Source organism: Gekko japonicus, unplaced genomic scaffold (assembly GCF_001447785.1).
Source record: "Gekko japonicus isolate JY-2015 unplaced genomic scaffold, Gekko_japonicus_V1.1 scaffold262, whole genome shotgun sequence".
NCBI classification, from domain to species: domain Eukaryota; kingdom Metazoa; phylum Chordata; class Lepidosauria; order Squamata; family Gekkonidae; genus Gekko; species Gekko japonicus.
In genome coordinates, this window is record NW_015172011.1 from 952,203 (window position 1) to 974,703 (window position 22,501).

General features: G+C 46.6%; 1 protein-coding gene across 1 annotated transcript; it reads right to left on the reverse strand.

Moving 5' to 3' along the window:
* Window positions 1–742: 742 nt before the first annotated feature.
* On the reverse strand, window positions 743–14,575 carry PSMD6 (proteasome 26S subunit, non-ATPase 6). Its single transcript, XM_015420257.1, has 8 exons — window positions 14,327–14,575; window positions 11,331–11,536; window positions 9,295–9,440; window positions 7,285–7,504; window positions 7,074–7,182; window positions 4,267–4,435; window positions 2,108–2,185; window positions 743–1,036 (listed from the first exon to the last, which is right to left on the reverse strand). The coding sequence occupies exons 1-8, from the start codon at window positions 14,469–14,471 to the stop codon at window positions 940–942; spliced, it is 1,170 nt and encodes a 389-aa protein (XP_015275743.1). The 5' UTR covers window positions 14,472–14,575; the 3' UTR covers window positions 743–939.
* Window positions 14,576–22,501: the final 7,926 nt, after the last annotated feature.

The window sequence follows — 22,501 nt, forward strand, 5'->3', positions numbered from 1 at the left end:
ACTAAAACCTTCATCCATGTTCTGATTTTGTTTCAGCTATATTACAATTTCTTCACATGAAGCTGCCTTATACTAAATCAGTCAACTGAAGTCAGTAGCGTCTCCTCAGACTGGCAACGGGTCTCCAGGATCTCAGACAGAGGTCTCTCACATTACCTTCTCCCTGGTCCTTTAACTGGAGATGCTGGGGACTGAACCTTCTGTCTGTCAGCCAGGCACTCTAGCTCAGAGTCTCCCCATCTTTCAAAGCCTGTGAAGAATGCCTCCACTAAAACCATTCCAGCACACAGCTACCATCATATCATGTCCTCAGGTTCTTAATCCTTCAACTTACCCAGGCCTAGAGAAGTGTCCTGCTCGTTCTAGCCCCCTTGTTACCACCACTGCTCCTGCTGCCTCACAGATCCTCTCCCCTCAACCAGCCATTCTTCAAGACATAGCCTCATTCAGAAGCTGAACAGTGCCTCCTTCACCCTGGAAGCTACTTATCGAAGTTATTTTTCTCTGCACAGTTTGGTGTTCAGCATCACCGGTTACTGGGGTTCTACCAGCTCTTTGGAAACCAAGGTTTGTGCCAATGGTTTTATATGCACAGCAGCAGGAGACGTAAGCATCAACAGAACATTTTTCATACATCAAGTTTTCTTTCAAGGCTCTCAAGTCTTCACTGGCAGATTCTGACAATTAGATTTAAATAAAGTCGTTTCAGTCATCAAATAAACCACCCGCAATCAAGGCAGTTGGCTGTATTATACATTTAATAAATGAAGTGGATCTGAAAACATGAACACTGAACAGAAATGTATAATGTAGCAAAGTAGTCTGTAAAAACCCTAGCTACAGTTGCCATTAACTATAGTGTACCAAGTTACACAACATTATTTCCAAAATGTTTCACCGTCTCAGTTACGCCTTCTCTGGGCTCTGGGCTTCTTGAAGTTACATGTTGATTACTCTGGAAAGCTTCTGCACTCTGTTTAGCAGCAAGTCCCCCTTTTTGATTGTTTCTTGGTATTGCCAGTTCTTGCTGTCAGGCCTATAACGAGAGAAGGAATTTAGCTGGAGATTTTTCTTTATATCAGTGGCTCTCCAACTGGGTTCTAACTTTAACAAATTAGTAATGACACACAAAGATTCCTGGAGTTATTGTGGGCAAGCTTCTTAATGTTCTGTGCAGGATCAGCCATGGGAGAGTATAGGCCACACATGCAGGCAGGGCAGCACTAAGGGCCAAGAGGTCTGGCCAGGGCCCTACATTAACAGTATACACTCTAAAACGTGGCTGTGAAGTCTTTGGATGTGCAGATGAGGAAAGCGAAGGAAGAAAGTGACAAAACTACTGGTCTATATAGGGTTTACCGGGCCTCCTGGTACAGTGGGAGCTGGGCAGTGGAAGGAAGTTCTCCAGTGAAGGGAGGGGTTTGACATAACAACATGGATTCCGATGCAATGTGGCATTTCTGATGACAGTGACATCACCATGCCACGTAACACTATTCCCTCACAACTCTATGGTTAAACCATAGTTTTGGGCAAATGCTCAGGCATTAAACCCCAGTGCAATGATATCACTTCTGGGTCACGTAGGACATAATATTATTGCGCTGGGAACATCAATTCCCCCCCCTGCCCCAACCCCCCCTTCCTACTGCAGGTTGCCATGCTTGGCAACCATACATCTACACCATAACAGCAACAGAGATAGAATAGAAAAGGCACTGAGGGTCAGTCTAGGATATGGGAGATCCGGGTTTGAATCTCACTCTGTCATGGAGGCTTGCTGGGTGACCTTGAGCCAATTGCATATACTAAGTTTAACCTACCCTCATCAGTGGTGGTTGTGAAAACTAAAAACAGGATGATAGAATGAGATTGTAAGTAGTTTTTGGTCCCCCACTGGAAATTAAGAAGCCATAGTTCAAATAAGGGATGCAGCTTAGGCCTTCTACAAAATGTGAAGTTCCATAATGGGTTTGTTCAGAGGGCCAAATACTGTGGAGTACTTAATTCTCAATGACATTATTACCAATTTGTTAATACTACAAGGTACAAGTATAGAACAAGGTACATAGAGAAAGGACTTGGCCAGCATTTCACACATTGGTACCTGTTAGTTTCTACTATTTCGTTGACTTTGTCTATCTTGCAGTGCAGTCTCCCAGCCGCAATAAATCTGGAAAGCTCTCTGATTTAAAACAAAAACAGAAAACTACGTCAGGTGCTTCTCATTCATACCTAAATCTCTCATTTCATGACCAAATGTTTCCATCTATCGTTCTGTAGGATCTGAGGAACTAGAACTCAATGCTGGAGGACTGGATTACCCAGGGAGCAATGAGCCTGCCACTGGGCTGAATAGCATAATCCACCGGCACAATCACCCTGGCTTTCCCCTCCCCTGGGATTGTGGGCCCAACAGCCACGTGGGTTGGGAGCAATGAACAAAATTGCTCTTTCTGTCTCTTCCTTTGGGGCAGCTCCAAGGATGGAAGAGAAATGAGAGGGCCATTTTGCCCACTTCTCTCCACTGAGGTCTCCTGACCTGTGTGGGTATCAGACCATGGAGGTCCTGTGGCCAACCTGGGATTAAACTTCCCCAGAGTCAGAAAGAACTGAGAGGAGGGGAATGGGGGGGGGGGACGACCCACGATCCTCACATGTACAGATGAGGGGAGCCAACTCACTGTGCACAACTGGAGCCCTGTTATACTGCAGGCAGCCACTAACTCCTGCCAACAGTTCCCCACTGCTGCAAACTTGCAGCAGCAAGTGCATAATTAAATGCTGTTCTCTTAACTGAAGGAATAGAGGGAATAATTATTAAATTTGCAGATGTAACTAAATTGGGAGGGGTAGCAAATATGGTAGAAGACAGAATCAGGATACAGGACGATCTTGACGGGCTGGAAAACTGGACTAAAACAAATAAGATGAATTTCAGTGGGGATAAATGTAAAGTTCTGCATTTAGGTAGGAAAAATCAAGTACATAATTATAGGATGGGGGAGACTTGTCTTGGCAGTAGTATGTGTGAAAAGGATCTAGGGGGTCTTAGTAGACCATACACTGAACATGAGTCAGCAGTGTGATGCGGTAGCTAAAAAGGCAAATGCGATTTTGGGCTGTTCAGATCGCGCAAAGTGATGGTACCACTTTACTCTGATCTGGTTAGACCTCACCTAGAGTACTGTGTTCAGTTTTGGGCACCACAATTGAAGGACATAGACAAGCTGAAACATGTCCAGAGGGCAACAAAGATGGTGAGGGGTCTGGAGATCAAGTCCTATGAGGAAAGCTGGGTATGTTTAGCCTGGAGAGGAGATGACCGAGAGGTGATGTGATAACCATCTTCAAGTACTGGAAGGGCTGTCATATAGAGGATGGTGGGAGTTGTTTTCTGTTGCCCCAGAGGGTTGGACCAGAACCAACGAGTTGAAATGAAATCAGAAGAGTTTTCGGCTGAACATCAGGAAGAACTTCCTGACAGAGCGGCTCCTCAGTGGAACAGGCTTCCTCGGGAGGTGGTGGGCTCTCCTTCTTTGGAGGTTTTCAAACAGAGGCTAAATGGCCACCTGACAGCAATGTGGATTCTGTGAACTTAGGCAGATCATGAGAGGCAGAAGGGGTTGCATCAGGGCTCTGGCTACTTTTGTGCTGCAGCCCACAACCACTGCTCAGCAGCTCAGCAGGTAACGTTTCCTTAAAGCACCTTCAGAAGGCACCTGGTTAGTGCTTGAAAACTGTCTGGGGATAATCTTCAACCTCCACAGGCAGCCTGTTCACTAAGTCGTTTCATACATGACAATCCATAAAGAAAAAGAAGGGCATGGACGGGTGCGTGGCAAAACTAGTTTCTTCTCCTTGGCCATACGTGTGGAACCTTCCGCCCACCCGCTTTTCAAACTCCTGGCTGGGTGGTGTGAGACTGCACAGCATTCAGGCCAAAACCTGGGCACTTTCAAAAGCGATTCAGGTGTCCTCCATACAGAAACCGACGAAAACTTCAAGTCAGCACTCAGCTCACCCAGATCGCATAGTTGCAATCAGTAATGCTTCCCTGCTGTTTCGATTAGCCTCTCGTAGCTTAAAAAGTTCTTGACCCCCAAGCTCTGCAAATGTAGAGGGAAATGGGTTCTTCTCACTAATGTTACTCCTACACATTGGTCTATGCCTTTAAAGTAAATGATTATTTAATTTGTACACAACTATCTGAAGTGAACTTGCTACACACACACACTAAAAAGTCAAGAAAAGAGATTTACTTACTGATCTATGAACTCTACACAGACTCCAAAAGCATCTGCCATATAGCCTAGTGTAAGCGACCTATAGGATTCTAGGAGCTGGCTATAGGCATGAATTCTCATTTCCCGAACATAGTAGCGATAGTGAGGTGCAAACAACCAGTCTTTCTTCATTTCTTGCTCTACAGTGGCTGAAATGGAAAGGCAGAACAGAAATAAGGATAGCTGTGTCTAGAAGACACTACTTCTTTCGGGGTTAAAATGGGAATAAAAAGTGCACGAACTGGGAGACGTCTCCAAAATCCTGGTGGTCACTAGCCCGCAAGACAGACTTGCCTAGCCCCACTGCTTAGGAGAGTCAAGCGACTTTGGTGGGGGGGGGAATCTCTTTCCACACCCACAAATGGCAACAAAGCTTATCCATTCGATCTTGTAATTCTGTTCACTACAATGGAGCCAATAGGTAGACAGTGGTAGTCAAGAGCCGTGATTGTGGCAGGGGTGATACACAGGTGAAAGTAGACTGCTTCTTGCATGGGGACCATGCGTTCTCCCCTCCTGGATGATGTTCTACCAAAAGCAGAGATCACTTGGACACTGTTCATGCAGTGTGGGTCAAATCTCTTCTCCTGCTCAACCCCCACTCCATCTGAAAGTTCAGGTTCTCAGACACCAGAAAAAAATCTATTGTCGCACCCAAGAGGTACCAGCACATGTGTGGAAAGGTACATGGAACAGTACCACGAAACCAGGAGCACTGAGCTTTGCACCAGTCCCTGATCGTCAGTGCTGACCATGTAACACTAAGAACTTGCGGCGGGGGAGGGATGTCCTTCAGCAATTCGGTGCCCCACTGAGTGCTACACTGTCAAAACACAGTGAAATGCATTACTTGCTGTCTCATCAGTTGTAGAATCACAGCATTGGAAGGGAACCCCAGGGTCATCTAAGTTCAACCCCCTGCATAGTGCAGGAAATTCACAAATACCTCCCCCACACACCCCCAGTGACCCCTGCTCCATGCCTAGAAAAGGGCAACAAACAAACAAACAAACCCAACCTTCCAGGATCCCCGGCCAAACTGGCCTCGAAAACAATTGCTTCCTGACCCCAAAGTGGCAATCAGCATTTCCCTGGGCATGTAAGAAGAAGAGGAGGAGATTGGATTTATACCCCGCCCTTCACTACCCAAAGGTGTCTCAGAGCGGCTTACAAACTTCTTTCCCTTCCCCTCCCCACAACAGACACCCTGTGAGGTTGGTGGGGCTGAGAGAGCTCTTGACAGAAACTTCTCTTTTTTTCAAGGACAGCTCTTATCAGAACTACGGCTTGCCCAAGGTCATCCAGCCAGGTGCAAGTGGAGAAGTGGGGAATCAAACCCGGTTCTCCCAGATTAGAGTCCGTGCACTTAACCACTACACCAATCTGTAAGAAAAAGCCACAAGAACTAAGCACTGATGCAACCCTTCCTGCCCTCCCTTCTCGTGATCTGCCGAAGTTCAAGATCTGGAGCATTTGAGATCCGCTGGCCCAGGGGTAGACCTGCACACTCACTGCTTCTGGAGGACAGGATTCAGAAGTCACATTTCCTTACAATACTAGACCTATGAAGGACCACTTTACTTCAACAGACCTGGCAGCACTCATAAGGAAATACGAGCTGTTCCCATTTGCACCAGGAACAGTGCGGAAAGATCCAAAGGCGATATTTAGGAGAAAGGAAAGCAGCACCTAAGAGGGTCAGCAGACTGATTAAGCCATCTGACAAGGAACAAGGGTCCAGAAGATGACTGGGAATCGGCAAGACCATGATCTCTAAAGGCAGGGATCTCAAAGTATAAAGCAACCATTCCTCAGAGGCCCGGGGACTTGCAAGCATCAGGAAGAGCTGCTTGCCTGCCCAGCACCTGTCAGCAAGCTGCCAATATGTCTTTCATATGTGTATTCTCTATGCCCTACCCCCCCCCATTGCCATGGTGAATATAATCAGCTCGTGTGCGCATGTCTACCATCACTCTCATGCGATCATCTTCTCCTAGGCTGCATTCCTTTCTATGTACGCTAGTCTTGCTTTGAAGAACCTTATCAGTACAAGGCCACAGGTAGTGAGCGGCTAGAGGCTTATTGCTTAGTCTGTAATGAACATGTGTGGGAATAGTATAATTGTTTAACTGTATAGAACCGTTGCTTCTCAGGGTTTGGGCGCACGATGAGCCTTCTGAGCGGGAGCGGGAAACATATCTATTGGCTAATGTGATTATGAATCTGCTTTAACCTATCTGTCAAACGCACATCTCGTTATTCTGAACAGAGAATCTGTTCTAAGTACTTCATGGCTTCAATAAAGTAAAACCTTCCTGCAAGTGTGTACTTCATTGCCTACTGTGGGGTCTGACAGCACCCCAGCGAAGATGGAACGATCACATCGAGCCTCTTTAGTCTGTGCAATGACAACTTTGTGGAAGACATGACCAAATTTCAAGCTGACTGGTCAAGACTAAGAAGGGAATTCCACGAGTGCTCCCCTCCATGCTCCTCAGACAGGCCGTAAGCCCACTGGGCCACCCTCCTCCTGCCGCATCGAGATACGAGTAGCCGCACCCTGGACTGTCTGCGGTCCATCCGGGTTATCCGTACCTGAGAAAGCAGTTCTCTCTCTCGCCTGGCCCACAACTACCACGTCTGAGAATGAGAGCACAAGAAAGGGGAAAGGCAAGTACTGGATGGTGATGTATGTTCACCCACAGCCTGGTTGCTGCCCACCTCAAGTCTACTGATTCAGACAGATCAAGGATGTTGGTAGGCAAAAAAAAAAACCCGCTCTCTTACCCAGCGACTGAAAGAAAACCGAATACCGACATTCGTAGAGTGAAAAAAGATACTGCCGCACTTTGGGTAAACTGTGCAACACTTCCAAGATCTCTGCCCCTTTGATAACCTGAAAGACATCAGGCAAAAAAAAGCAGGTCAGGCATTAGAGGGATTACAAAACCCACCCAGGGCTATGCAGATCCCTGGCACAAGCATCTGTGCAGCCTACCTTCTCTCTCAAGTCCGGTCTGTCTAACGCGATCATGCTGACGTAAACTGTGTATGTTACAAAGGTTTTGTAATCCATAAGTTCGTAAGACGTAAAGGTTGAAACCGTATCCAGGAAAAGCTCTGCTGCCTGCTTGAAGTCACGGATGGCCACACAATAGAGACCCTGGTAGACCTTCAGGCGGTTCCGTCGATCCCAGTCTCCTCCCTCCTCTATTAGACTTTGAAAAGAAAAGAAAAAGGGGGGGGGGGGAGATGTACATCCATTTATAGTCAAGATGGATTAAAAAACCATTTTGTTTTATTAACCATGGAACATACAATTGAACAAATGTCAAATACATAACAATATAGAATATATTCCATTAAGTGACAGGCAGTGTTCCCTCTAAGCTGAGTTAGTGTGAGCTAGCTCACAGTTTCTTAGCCTCCGGCTCACACATTTTTTGTCTTAGCTCAGGAAGGATGGCTCCATTGATGCAGTAGCCAAATCGCTCCCTCACAACTTTCATGCCAGTAGCTCACAAAGGAGAATTTTTGCTCGCAAGACTCCACAGCTTAGAGGGAACATTGGTGACAGGTCACATTCCAATTACAATCCAATGGTAATACCACTTGTCCACTGGGTTAAAGATCTCCTGATCATCACAAACTCTATCTGTATAAACAGCATTTTTTTCTAACATAAAATAATCCAATATCTTAAGGTACCATTGGGACGCTGGGGGGGGGGGTTAGTATGTTTCCATTTTTGAGCTATAACAGCCTTTGTGGCAGTTAATAATAATATTATTAAGTCTCCGCGTATAGCTTGAAGTTGTTCTTTTTGCCAAAGATTTAACAAAATTAACATGGGATCTAAAGGTAGTATATAACCAGTTATTAGACAGATTTGTTATGATTTGCTTCCAAAAGCTTACTATATACTTACATTGCAATTATGGTAAAAAGTTCCTTCCCCCCCCGCATAACTTCCAACATAACGGAGAAATTACTGGTATAATATGAGTCAATTTGTCTGGGGTTAGATACCATCGAAGCAACGTTTTGTACAGTATGGCTTGGATAGCCAAGGGGTTTGAAGTGTGAATTTGAGTACGCTAAATTTCTGACCATTGGTCATTAGTTAATGTTTGTTGAATGTCTTTATGCCATGCCTTCTGGTAACTTGAAAGACTTTGACTCTTGGTTTTGAGTATTATCTGATATATTTTAGATATGACCCCTTTTTATAGGATCTTTGGTTTTCAGAAGTATCTCAAATTCAGTACATGGAGTATGTAAGTTTTCTTTAATTTTTGGGAAATCAAATAAATGTTGAATCTGAAGATATTCATATCAGGGAAATCTTATTTTGTGTTTCCTTTCCAAATCAATTTTTATGAACCAGTTTGGCTTTGTTTGTTACATCTAAGTCTGGTTAAGTTTGATAGCCTCCAACTGCGGAAAGCACTAGGGCATTAACCCTTAACAGTCCATCACAGCCCCATGTGCTACAAACTGCACATCCCAAACTGCTTTTCCACTTGTGCCAGATGCTGTGCAAGCAGTTTCTCGGCACTACATGATATAGGGAGGAAAGTGGTGGGTGTTGCACAAGATTTTAGACAAGCGGAACAATGCTAAGTCCACTGACATTTTCACTTGCACATCACTTGATCCAAGCCACTTTTTTAACATGCCAAATTATATAAACACATTTCATGTTCTGAAAGTATATTAAGGTTTTATAAGAAAACATCACATTCCATTTTTGCCAAGATCTCTGTGTTTCCCAGAAATTCCTGATAGTTGTGAACCTCTTGCCCCACCTCAGTCCTTTAGTATCACAAGAGGCAGCAAATGCTGAAGACTACCTGAATAAGCTATCTATTTGCAACCAGACTAGCCCACAAACAACTCGAGAGAACACAGACAAATCCAAAGGCGTCCACTAACAATGCTGCACACCAAGATAACTTGCTCTAGATTCCCTTTTCATCATGCTTTGTTAGAATGGTAGAAATTGTACCTCTTCGCTTTCTCGGTGTTCCGCGTGATGAGGTCATTGTCCATGTAGAAGAGGCCGATCCGGAGCAGGTAGAACACAATATCTAGCCGATGCCCCAGAGCCACGGTCTTGTCGTATGTCTTACGAAAGGCTGTCAGAGCGGCTTCCTAACAAAACAGCATATACTTATGTTAAAAGGTGCAATTCAGAGCCCCAAGAAAATTAATCTGGGGCTTGATTTCTCAATAGTTTACTATTGATTGAATTGCGTATGACCATGCTACTGAAAAAAAAAATGGTAGAAGTCATCTAAAACTACATTTTCAACTCAAACCCAGAGACGAGAAGGAACACAGTTCACCTTGTCACACACCACTCCTCTCTCCATCCCATACCCATACAATCAACCACCCAAACAATCTACTGTAAGGCTTTCACCTTTCTTCAGTGACTTTCTGCCCTATTATCTTACCCTTCAGGTCACAGATGTGCAAGCTTATACCTTGGCACATTTTACTTTAGCTCTACTGAAACACAGGCTGGGATCCAATGCTTTTGTTCTGCACATCCTGCTGCAGAGTGCACTTCCTCTGGCATTATGCACTTCCGCATGTGCTAGACCAGTGCTTTTCAAAGAGCCCCAAAGTGCCCGGAGTGAGAGGAACGAGGTTCACAGCAGAGGAGAGCACACACAGAGAACAAGGGAAAGGGCTCCAAGCCAGAAGCTATCCTAGTATTCCCCCTGTTGAGAAACGTCATCTCCAACTCTGCTTCCCTTTCAACCCATCCTTGGCACAAAATGCTTTGCCATAGGGTAGTGCTCACCTTATTGTCCAACATAAAAAAAACAGGAACAAAGAATGCATAAAGTTGTGAAAGTTGTGAAAGCACTGGATATTTCTTTTTTTTTTAAAGCGTCTTTTTAAAGTTTATTTACATGTAAGTGCAAACAAAAGAATTTCAACATCTAAATAACATACAACGCATAATTTTAACAGAGTAACAAGACAAATAGGCTTCAGAACAGAAGGGATAACGATGCAACAAGAAGGTGTCACTTACGCGTTGCCGGAGAGTACTATATACTGGTATGGACATAAACACAAGCATGAACGTGAATAACTAGGGTCATCCAGAGTGCTGTGTTGTCAAAGATTCAAGAGTATCGCTTAGTTAAAAATGAAGCCATGATGCAAAGTTCGGATCTTTTGGCAGGAGATCGTTTTCTGCCATAAATTGCAAGTATGGGAACCAGGTGTTTGTGAATTTGGAGTGTGTTGTGCATTGTGATGTTCGAGAGGTGTCTAATACATTGGTTATTTTATCCATGATGAAGAATTCCCATATTTTGTTTCTCCATTCCTCCATCTCAGCCCAGTCCAAACCTGCCAAAACACTGGCAAACTTGCCCACACAAAGAATGCACAGAACAAGGGCTTCTAGTGGATGCAAAGGCTCCGACTACTTTGCTATAATAGTCCCTTTAAAAGAGATAGTCTGTGCTATATAGCCAAGATCTTTTTTCCCTCCATGTGTTTGAAAATACATCAAATGTGATCAGCCTGTGGAAACATGGACTGCTTCCATTTACTTCTGGCAAATGGCATTCAATGCCTGTCAAATATCTGTCTCTCAATGCTTAAGCAGAAATGTTTATAGCACGCTACAGCGTGTTACTGGCATATCAATCGTGCTTGAAGTACAACAGTACCGTGATGAATCAACAGGCTTGAGGGGGGTTGCAAAGAATAGCAAGACCTCCTTCCTCTGTTCTACTAAATCTTCACCACTCTGCCAACAGAACTTCAACTGGTTTCACAGAGGAGGCACCGACGTGGACTCCCTTCTCTCCCCCTCCCCCCGCTCACCTTCCGAACTGCAAGGGCGACTCAAGGAAGGCCAGCTCAGATGATCCTAAGATCCTGGCCTTCTTCCCCTACGCTGGACTCGCGCACCCTGTCTCCAAGAAAGGCCTCTACCAAACTTGACCGAGAGAGATACCATTTGCATGCACACCCACGGCTAGCCAAACACAACTGGAGCCACCTTTCACTTACCTTGTCCCCAATTCGGCACAGGTACTCCGCTTTGGCCATCATCGCATCACGGATTTCACTCTCCCCCAAGTTCTTCTCTGCATCTTCCAGTTCATCATCGAGGCGCTTCAGCTCCTCCTCGTTCGCTTTTTTCATTTTATTCAACAACTCCATATCGACCTGCCAGTCAAGCGACTTGCAGAGGGACTCGTAGTAGGGGGCCATATCTGAAAGACAGGGGGGCCCAGGGCTGGTTGAATGGTTAGCCTGGCAACAGCACGAAAACCACCACCAGTTTGAAAGCAAACAGTGCGAACGCTGCTTCTTCCACTCAGGCACAGCTGACAGGCAGCACTTTGGGATCCAATGCTACACAGCCAGGAACACTGGCAAATGTTTAAGAGTGTACAATCGGGCCATCAGTTTTCCTCAAATGCAACAGGCTTCTGAGCAAATATGCATGGAACTGGGCTACATGCCAACACCCTGCATAAACATACAGGGGACTAGACCCCATTGAATGCAGAGAGGCTTGCTTCTGAGTTATCCTGTTCAGGTCAGGCTATAACACTATCATGGCAGAAGCAATGAAGGCAATGCCCTCAGAACAGTGAAATTCCAAGACCACCCCATAGATCTGAGTAGAACAAATAAAGCAGCCTTCTGGTCATAACTGCACACAGCAGAGCCAAGACATGCATCACATCTTTGGCTTGTTTTTAATCCAAATCAGAGAGAACATGGTTCACTGCCTCACTGCAATGTCATGTCAGAGCCAGTTTGGTGTAGTGGTTAAGTGTGCAGACTCTAATCTGGGAGAACCGGGTTTGATTCCCCACTCCTCCACTTGCACCTGCTGATGTCACCTTGGGTCAGTCACAAGCTCTGGCACAGCTGTCCTTGAAAAAGAGCAGTTTGTGTCAGAGTTCTCTCAGCCCCACCCACCTCACAGGGTGTCTGTTATGGGGAGGGGAAGGGAAAGGAGTTTGTAAGCCGCTCTGAGACTCCAAGTGAAGGACGGGGTATAAATCCAGTCTCTTCTTCTTCTTCTACACTCAGATTGATTCTGTGCATGTGGGTCTGGGGCAACTGAACCTTTTCTCATGTTTTCTTGCACTGCATGTTGGTCGCCCCTTTGAGAAATCTCTAGATACAGCCGATGACCGTTTCTGATGTTTCCCCTGTTTCTGTGTCTTTCCTGCTACCTGATACTGATCCTGGTATTACTTTGGCTGTGGCTAAATTCCTGGCAGCAGAGGCTTCTATAGGCAAGGATGGAAATACAGGGTGGCATCTGCCGGACTGGGTCTGTCTGCCGGGTTATCGGATTATTAAACAAAAGTAATGTTTAACTGACCCAGTTGAGTCGTATGTTCCCGGGTAGTTAAAAGACTGCAAAAGACTCCCCAAAGATGGCAGGAGGGCTGTGAATAACAACTTTTTGGTGATTCACAGAACAGCCCTGGGCTGAGACTGCAGTAGTGCACCGCCAGTCCATCTTGTGCGCACACCCAACCAGTCTATGCCTCACAGCCAGGCATGGGCAACCTGCACCCATTCTAACGGCCAGCAAGGCAGCTGGGGGAGGAAAGAGACCCAAGGCAGAAGCAGCTCTGAACCTGACAGCACAAGGCACTGTCATCGGCGGAGACACTGCCCTGCCCAAGGCAGTCACAACGGCCTTTCGCTTCAGCAAGAGAGGAGGGCAGTTTTCATACAGAAGAACAGTTTACAGGGCAATGATTGTGCACAATCATTGCCCTGTAAACTATTCTTCTGTATGAACAAGCCACTTCACCTGCAAAGTACTGCTACGGCACAACGTGGTATAATATCCAAGTGATACATGGATGCAGCCATATTACACTATAACTATCATTATTTCCTGGATCGTCCCATCCACACAAGAAACCCAGCTGTGAATTCTTGCTAAAGCAAAATGACAGCACAACAGCCAAACACTGTACAAACACAGCCATAGATAAGGGAAGTGCAGATGGAGATAGTACTCAGAACTTCCATTCACCCCTCCCGATCTTCCTGGGTTTGTCCCCCATCCCCCAGGAGCAGCATTTCATGGGGCTTTTGGGGCTGTCATGGTGGGGAGGGGTGTTGGAAATCTACACACACACACACACACACAGCCCTGTACTGATGCAAATTCTAAGCAGAATCCAAGCCAGTAGCCACATCCATACATCATTCACAACTGGATCTGGGCTTTAGAAGGGTGTGTAGCTCCTTTTAGGATTGCCTCCAATTATCAGACCTTAACCTGTCTCCCAGTACACAGTTCTGACTGGCTGGTTCAGAATATCATTTTGATTGGCTCCTGTGACACTGGGGTAAAATTCTGGGCTTTGTCTGTCACAGATTTAGACAAACAATCTTTCCAAAAACATCACCGGGGAGGGGGGAATAGCAGGTGGATGCTCCAAAAATGCCAAACTGGAACAAACCCCTCCGTGTGGAAGCAACCCCCGTTGCCAGCAATTACTACAGCACTATGATAGCACGATTTCCATGATGATGCATGGATGTGATGCACAAATCCTTGTCCTACAGATGCAACTACTGATGCTAAGGTGGGGTTTATTCCACCTTCTCCATGCGTGAACTCTTAACCAAGTCAACTCTGGCTTTCCACTAAGAGCCGGCATGATGTAGTGCGTAGCAGTAGGATCTGGGAAATCTGAGCCTTGAATCTCCAGTCTGCCGTGGAAGTTAACTGAGTGAGCCTGGACCACACGCTCAGTCTCAATCTAAGCTACCTCACAAGGCTGTTGTGGTAAGGATATAATAAAAGGGGGGCCCCGAGGGAAAGAAAAGCCCGGTACAAATACCAAAATAACCAGTCTTCTTCTGTGTACGTGAATCCAATTCAAACAGTGGCTCTGGGCATGTACAGAGTACGCTCTCCTTCCTCCCCCTCCTCTCCCCTCCCCTCCCCGTCGAGCCGCTCCCGCTTTCAGGGCAAGGTAAAGGTAAAGGGGTCCGCTCTGCCCCGCCTTGCTTACCGTGCTGGCGGATGGCGGCCATGAGCTCCTGGCGCACGGCGGGGTCGGGGCGCTGCGCCTGAAAGCTGAGGAGGAAGCGGAGCTGCGCGATGCGGAGGTCCGGGTTCTTGGGCAGACCCTCCTCTTCCAGGTTCTCCAGCGGCATCACGGCGAAGGCGGGCAGCGGACCGGGACCGAGGGACGCAAGGAACAGCAAGCACCAGCAGCCGGGGCCAGGGAGTGACTCAGCCTCCCACCCGGAAACGGAAGGAACGAAGCCGGAAGGCCGCTCTCTGTGTCAGACGCATGCGAACCCAAGGGGGTGCCCGTTTCAAAGACAGATGACCGTGAAATGCGGGCAGCAGATCGCACCAACCTTCCATGTGCGGGGCAAGAGGAATGGAACGCCGTAGAAACAACCTTTTTTTAAAAAAAAGAAAAGAAAAACGTACTCCCCTTCGTTGCGGTACTTGATAAGGGTGAATTTTCTACTATGTCAAAGATCCACCACTGTTTTGTTTTCCTGCGTTTGTTTGGGTTTTTTTTTGTTTTTGATTCTAGCATAAGTTTTCCTGAAATTTATGTGCATTTTCTATTTATATCGTTTCTTTGTACATTTATGTCTCTATAACCGCCTGCCTAGAAACCCACTCGCAATATGATCAAGGGGGCTCTTCCGTGGGTCTACGAGAACTTATGCTAGAATTTAAAACTGGTGCCCCCCCCCCGGGCTCCCGCTGTCTTTCTGCCGCAACACTTTACTTTAATACGTAACTACACCTTCAGAAGCACTGAAACGACGGGCTCTTTTATTCCGAAACAATAAAACAAAGCTAGACGTCTCTCTACGCCCCAAAACATTTATACTTTAAAAAGGTGTTGGGTTCTTTTATTTCTGCCTCATGCGGCAAACATTCAGAAATTCGACGGATACCAGAGAGGATTCCAGCGCTTCTCCCAGCCACCACCTGGAAGTTGGCAACCCCGGACTTACTTCAGTGAATAACCCTCTTCCTTCCCCCCCCCCCGGACGTAGGCGGAGTCTACATCAGTAGAGAGAAGCGCTAAAGCCGGCCCAGATTTACAGCAACGGTAGCACCGGTTACGCCACTCTCGTCGGTCTCTAGAGTACTACCGGACTCCGATCTAACCACTCTTGCCGTGGCTCTCTAGTGGAACCGGAACTGAAAACTGATGGAACGCTCAGGCTACCCCTCCCCCTTTAGATTCAGGAGAATACCGAGAGCGGAACCTGCAGCGACTTCTAGTGGTGGAGGAGCCGATCTGCCTGAAACAGAAGTTTTAATAGACGACTGGGGAAGAGGAAATTTTGCGTCTCCGGAGGGATTCGGGCTGCTAGACAGACGATCTTCAAAGTAGATGTGTGATGATGTGCCTATGCAGAGAGAGTCTAAATTTATACAAATAGAAAAGAGCGAGAGTCCAGTAGCACCTTAAAGACTAACAGGATTTGTGGCGGGGTATGGCTTTCCTGAGTCACGGCTCACTTCATGAAAGCTCATACCCTGCTGCCACAGACAGACTTAACACAGCTACCCAAACTGATTCACGTCTATACCAGATAAGGATATAATGCAGCCCACTGAAACAAAAATTAGGCCCAAAGAGAGAGCAGGAGACCATGTGAGGGGAAAGGGCCACAAGACTAGGACCTGGGGATCCCCTGGAATTACATCTCATCTCCAGACTACAGAGATCAGTTTCCCTGGGAAAGACTGGCTGCTTTGGGGGGTGGACTCTGTGGCATCGTACCCCACTGTGGTTCCTGTCCACTCCAGGCTCCATCCCCAAATCTGCAGGAGTTCCCCAACCTGGATCTGGCAACCCTACCCACCCGCATCCCCTGCTGGTGGCAGGGAAGGACCTGGCAACCCTACACAAGAGCCATGCACAGGCCCTGAGTTTTAAAACGGGCTGCAGCAGGTGAGGCAGCTTCCCCTTCCCCAGGCTGGAACCTGATAAAAAGGCAAGCCTTGGTGTGACCATGTGTGACACACTTGATTGCCTTGGTAGGAAAAGCACTCCCCTGCTCTCTGTTTTTGAGACTGCCATTTTATGCGGGCCGGAGAGACCAAAATACTACCTCACAAGTCTTACCTGTCATATAGAAAGGAGCAAGAGTCCAGTACCACCTTCAAGACTAACAAAATTTGGGGCAGGGTATGAGCTTTCATGAGTCCCAGCTCACTTGGTATCTGAAGAAATGAGCAGTGACTCACGAGAGCTCATCCCCTGCCACAAATTTGTCAGACTTGGAGGTGCTGCTGAAGTTCTTTTCTACTCCTACAGACAGACTGACATGGCTACCTACCCATCTTGATCTGTCTTACAGAGTTTATGCACAAACATGCAAAGTGGCCTTATTCCGAGTCAGACCATTATTCTCTCAAGCTCCGTGTTGTCTACTCAGACTGACAGAAGCTCTCTGAAGTCTCAGGCAGAGGTCTTTCACATTACCTACTATTTGATCCTTTTAGGCGAAGACGCCAACCGTCAAGCCTGGTACATTCTGCACGCAAGAGGCTTTACCACTGAGCCACGGCCCTGCCCCTAGGACATTTCCCATCTATTTCATCCAGAAATTTCTCTTCATGCATGCATCCTGTGGGCCAGCTTGCATAATAAGGGACCAAAGCTAGTTGCTATTGGTCCAGGTTTGTGTCTCTCTCCTCTATGGGATCAAAGCTTTGCGCACCACCCCCAAAGCTCTCCCATGATCCTGGGGGGAAACATTCTCATTGGTCTCAGCCTAAAGGCAGGGAAATTTGTGTCCACCCTCGGCTCATTTAAACAGGTCAGTTTCCCAGAACACTTCAAAATGCAACAAAAATAATGGGATTTTGTCAGCTATCTATCTATCGAGAGCAGACTCATCTCTTGATACAGGAGGCATAAATGCTGCTGTGGTACTTACCGAGAACTTACCGAGAATGGGTTTACCCTGTGTGTTTGGCCTAAAGTGGCAACTAGTGGGAGCAAAGGGCCATGGCATTAGGATATTAAAGTTCCTTGGTTGGGCCTTAATTGTTCAGAGACCGTTCCCCAGGGCCACTGTCCAATCTAATACCCATCTGAGGTTCCAGGGAGGGGGCACTTCCCCATTGAGGGGATGGAGCAGGTGTGTGTTTGTGAAAGTTTTGCGTTTAGGAAAGTACACAGAAAGGGATCCCCAGAGAACTATGGATTGGCTGAAACTATGGTTGCCAGGACCCCCAGGTTGGGGAACTGCTGGAGATTTGGGAGTGAAGCCTGGGGAGGACAGAGACCTCAGATGGGTACAACACCACTGAGTCCACCTTCCAGAGCAGCCATTTTCTCCCATGGAACTGATCTCTTTGGTCTGGAGATGAGGTGTAATTTCCAGGAGATCCCCATATCCCACCTGGAGGCTGGCATCCCTAGCTGAAACAACTTGGCAGTGCAAGGTTCCCCCCCCCCCTTCAGAAGTTCTGACGTGAGAGAGCAAATCTGTTGCTCTGCGGGAGTGTTTCTGTGCCTCCACTTGCACTCGCTTTGCATCTCTCCTGGAAGCAGAGCCAATGCAACGACAAAACTTAATTCAAAGTCCTGCCTTCTGCCACTGTGCCACGAAGGAAAGAAGGAAAAGCAGGCCATGCTACCACCCAGTACATTTGGATTTTTACTAGGAATATGTTTGCTTATCACAAATATGAATAATGCCATTTTGACATCATGGAACAATTTTAAGTGTGTGCGGCAATAATCAATGTTCTGTATTTGTAATATTTTTTTTAATGTGGTGAAAACGTGATATCAAGCAAATTCAAGCTATAGTTTGTGTGACATTCTGGTTAAGCCTGTGAAATCTTTGCTGTTTAGAACCCTACAATTCATTAGGAGAGGCACCAGTATCTTCCAGCGGCCTACAGTCTAGCTTTTGGGCATACCGTGCTTGATCCGTGCTTGAATTCTTCCTGCTCCACCTCCTCCTCTCTTGCTCTCTCCCTCCATATAGCCCCAACCAACAAGCTTTTCAAACTTCTCCCATTAATGAGTTTTTAGCCAATAGGGAGTTTCTAGCCATTTATTATTTGAAATGAGGAAGTTTGCATGTCTGAGGTGGAACTGTGGCTCAGTGGTAGAACATAGCGTTGCATGATGAAGATCCCAGGTTTGATTCCTGGCATCTCTTGTTGAATGGTGATGTGAAAGGGCTTGAGCTGGAACCCTGGGAGAGTTGCTGCCTGTCAGAGTAGACAATGCAGGCCCCTCGTAGACTCAGTATAAACTGTGTTCCCGTCTGAAAACTCCTACTGTGGGGGCATTCTCTTGTTACAGTATAACATAAGCTGTCTAGAACTGTGACAGCATACTTATTATGAGGCATATTTGTAATCCAGGCAGTTTTCGATTCCTGTTTGTTTTGAATACAAGGTTCCCCGACACTACTGCCCCTCTGTCTTTGAATGCCGTAACCTTCATTTCACTTTAATCTTATTTAAAATCACCAGATGGCGCCATTGTTAATGGTTATGTGCCCCAGATAGAATGGCACCAATATCTTTGGAAGGAATTTGGAATGTAGGGGATGGTTGTTCGCTGACAGGTGTGGTGAAAAGAGTCACATCGATTTCTTTTCTGGCTGAACGTAAGGCCCTTAGTTTGTGACCCTTATTTTTATGTTGGGTTTGTTGCTAGCTTATTCACCAGATATTTCAAATACAGTTGAAATGAAGCAAAGGTACCCTATAGATAGCTGAATATTTCCCCTGGATCAAAAACTGGTGGGTGGAGGTGGAGTTTAACCCCATCTTCCTTAGCACCATGGTCTCAATCCAGTTCACACACACACACACCACACACACACACACACACACCACACACACCACCATTTCCCTTTTTAAAAAGATTACAGACAAGCTGCTGATCAAGGATCTCCTGCCATGATTAACCCCTTCTTTCCCTAATCCCTAAGGCCACTTTGCATGATGTTAGGATTAATTCACAGTCCCCAGATAAACCCCACTTTGCAAGACAAGAAGACATTCTTTCCAGGCTCCTTAAAGTGCAATCTTAAGAACACTTGCCTGGGAGAAAGTCCCATTGAAACAACCTGCTCTTACACTGCAGTCTTATACGGTTACATTGACTTCAGTGGATTTAGAAGGGTCTAATTCTGCTTAGGATTTTATGACAAGTATGTTGCCATCCACCCACCCACACAAAAAAAACAAAACATCTGGCTCAGAATTAAACTCCACATGAATTTCTGGGACAATTTCCAACTTATTAAAAGAAGGAATAGTGTTTCTTTCCCCCCCAAACAACTGAATGATTCTGTGGTTACAATTTCTTACATTTCTTTTAGTGATTTTGATTATTTTTATGCTTACTTTAAGTAAAAATGCTACAGAGCAGTCGCAAACTCTGCTAAACTGTCTGGCCAGTTGGAGAGGTGTGTGATCTGCATCTCGGCCACCACGCCTGCATTCGTCTCTAATTTGTGTATCGTCACCAACAATATCTGGGAACTCGTTGGACCCAAGGAAAGAGCTCCTTCCACTACCTGCACTCCAGACATAGAAACCTTGGACAGGACAAGTTGGATATTACTGCTCACATAACTGCAGGTAGATTCAGCGTGATGTAGTGGTTAGAGTATCAGGCTAGGATCTGGGAGACCCGGGTTCAAATCCCAGCTCTTCCATGGAAGCTTGCTGGGTGATCTTGGGCCAGTCACACGCTCTCACCCTAACCTACCTCACAGGGTTGTTTTGAGGAGAGGATAATAATGTAAGCTGTTTTGGGTCTCCATAAATGAAGTTTTTTTAAATTAATGAATTTATTTCTAGTTATATTTCTATCACGCCTTGCCCGCACAAGCGGGCTCAAGGCAGTGTACAACAGTTTAAAATACAATAAAACACAATAAATACAATGTTATAAAATTACGAATTACAAATAAATTACATAAAGTGCAATTGAGTACAGAGGGCGAATTTCTGTGAGGTGGTCCGATGTCGCTAGGATGGTGTCCAGAGTTGTTCTGAGTGCCAGTAGCATGGGGGCCATAACAGTCCAGTTGTTGATAGCGCGTTCATCAGTGGCAGCTCCTAATCGAAGGCCTGGTGAAAGAGGCCCCACAGGGGCCCCACAGGGCCCTGATGTCTTCCGGGAGCTCATTCCACCAGTGCGGAGATGCCACTGAGATGGCCCACACTCTGGTGATGGCCAATCTGGTGTCTTTTGGGCCAGGGAGAGTCAGGCGATATTGCGACCCTGGCCTCAGTGCTCTCTGGGGGACATATGGGGAAAGGCGGTCCCTCAGGTAGACAGGCCCCCGACCATATAGGCCTTTAAAGGTCAGAACCAGCACCTTGAAGCAAATCCAGTATGCTATTGGCAGCCAGCGCAATCCCTTCAGCACAGGCCGTATGTGCTCTCGTATGGAGAGGCCCATCAACAGCCTGGCTGCTGCATTTTGCACCAGCTGCAGCTTCCGGATTTGGGACAAGGGCAGCCCCACGTAGAGAGCATTGCAGTAGTCCAATCTCGAGGTGACCATCGCACTGTTGCCAGGTCATTGCGTTCGAGGAAGGGAACCAACTGCCTGATCAGCCGTAGATGGTAAAAGGCTGCCTTGGCAGTGGCTGCTACCTGGGCCTCCATTGTTAAGGCGGCATCCAGGAGCACTCCCAAACTCCTGACCCTCGGTGCTGGCACCATCGAAGGTTGGTAATGGGATCCCTACCCCTGACCCACTCTGACTCAGGCACAGGACCTCCGTCTTCATTGGATTCAATTTCAGTCGGCTCAGTCTAAGCCAGCCCGCCACGTCCTGAAGCACCCGGTCCAGCTCATCTGGGGTAGTCGGACTGACTGCCCAACAACAGATATAGCTGGAGAGAGACAGACAGTTGGACAAACGGACAGAAAGGCTCCTTGTGCCCTGAAAGGCCATCATCTTAGCTGAGCAGAGGGATTATACTGGGACATTCAAGATCGTTACATATGCCAGCTTTGTGGGTTTCTTTTCTATGCATGAGGGGGTAAGAAGCCAGTGAGATACATGGCCAGAGTAGATGCTTTGCATGCAAAAGGCCAAAGATTCCAGACACTGGAGTATTGCTGCCAATCGGAACAGCCAGTACAGTGCTAGAATCAGCTGGACCAGTGGTTTGATTCAGTGCAAGTTAGCTTCATAGGATTCATTCATACATGCACCTCCCCCCCCCCCCCTTTTCTGGATGGATTACAAAAGGAAATGAAGTGGTGTGATCAAACCACCAGATTATCCAGTTTAGCATGCAGTGAGCAGTGCAGGGCCTAGGGGGTCCCAGCCCTCCTACCATGTATTCCTGTCTCAGGCTTCTTTATCCTTACCGATTTCTCCTGCCTTCAGTGCATAGCTAATAGTAATTCTCCAACTGTTCTTTCCACGTGTATATTTCCCTAACGGACAGTGCAATCCTACGTAGAGTTACTCTGGTCTAAGCCCACTGATATCAATGAGACTAACTGCCTGTGACAATGGCTTTGTGAGGGTCTTTGCAGGAAACTGGTTATTAAGTGCATCTTCATTTGGGGCTCGTTCTCAGTTTGCTGTATCTGAGGAGTGGAGAGAAGAAACTACAAATACAAAGGAGGAAGATTAACTTGTTATTCCAAGATGACCCAGAGCTGGTGGAGTGGCCCAAGATATGCATCTGTACAGACTGTTACAGGACAAAATTTATCACTTTTATTTTGGTGGCACAGTCAAAGTGCACAAGGGGACCAGGAACAGAGAGAACACGCAGACACACACACAGAGTTCAGTTGGAAATGAATGGGCTCCAGTGACTCAGAGATCCCATTTCTAACCACATAAGCGAAAAGCTGCAGTCCAAGTGAGCATTCCAGCCACCCCTGTTTTGGAGGAAACTCACCAGGATTTAATGTCCCCTCAGGGTGTAATCAGAAGAACATTTTCCTGGGAGTAAGTGCCAATGATAAAATGGGACAAATATCTGAGTAGGCCTGCTTAGGGTTGCTCTCAGTCAGGCCCGTAGCTACCGTGGGGCATTTCAGGACCCTGCCCCCTTAATTAAAAGCCCTGCACCACAAATAGCCATGCCAGAAACCTTATTTTTGAGGATGTTTCCCAAAGGATCATGGGAAATGCTTTTGAAAGACTCTCCATGACCTCGGTGGTATACAGCAGGGGATTGTATA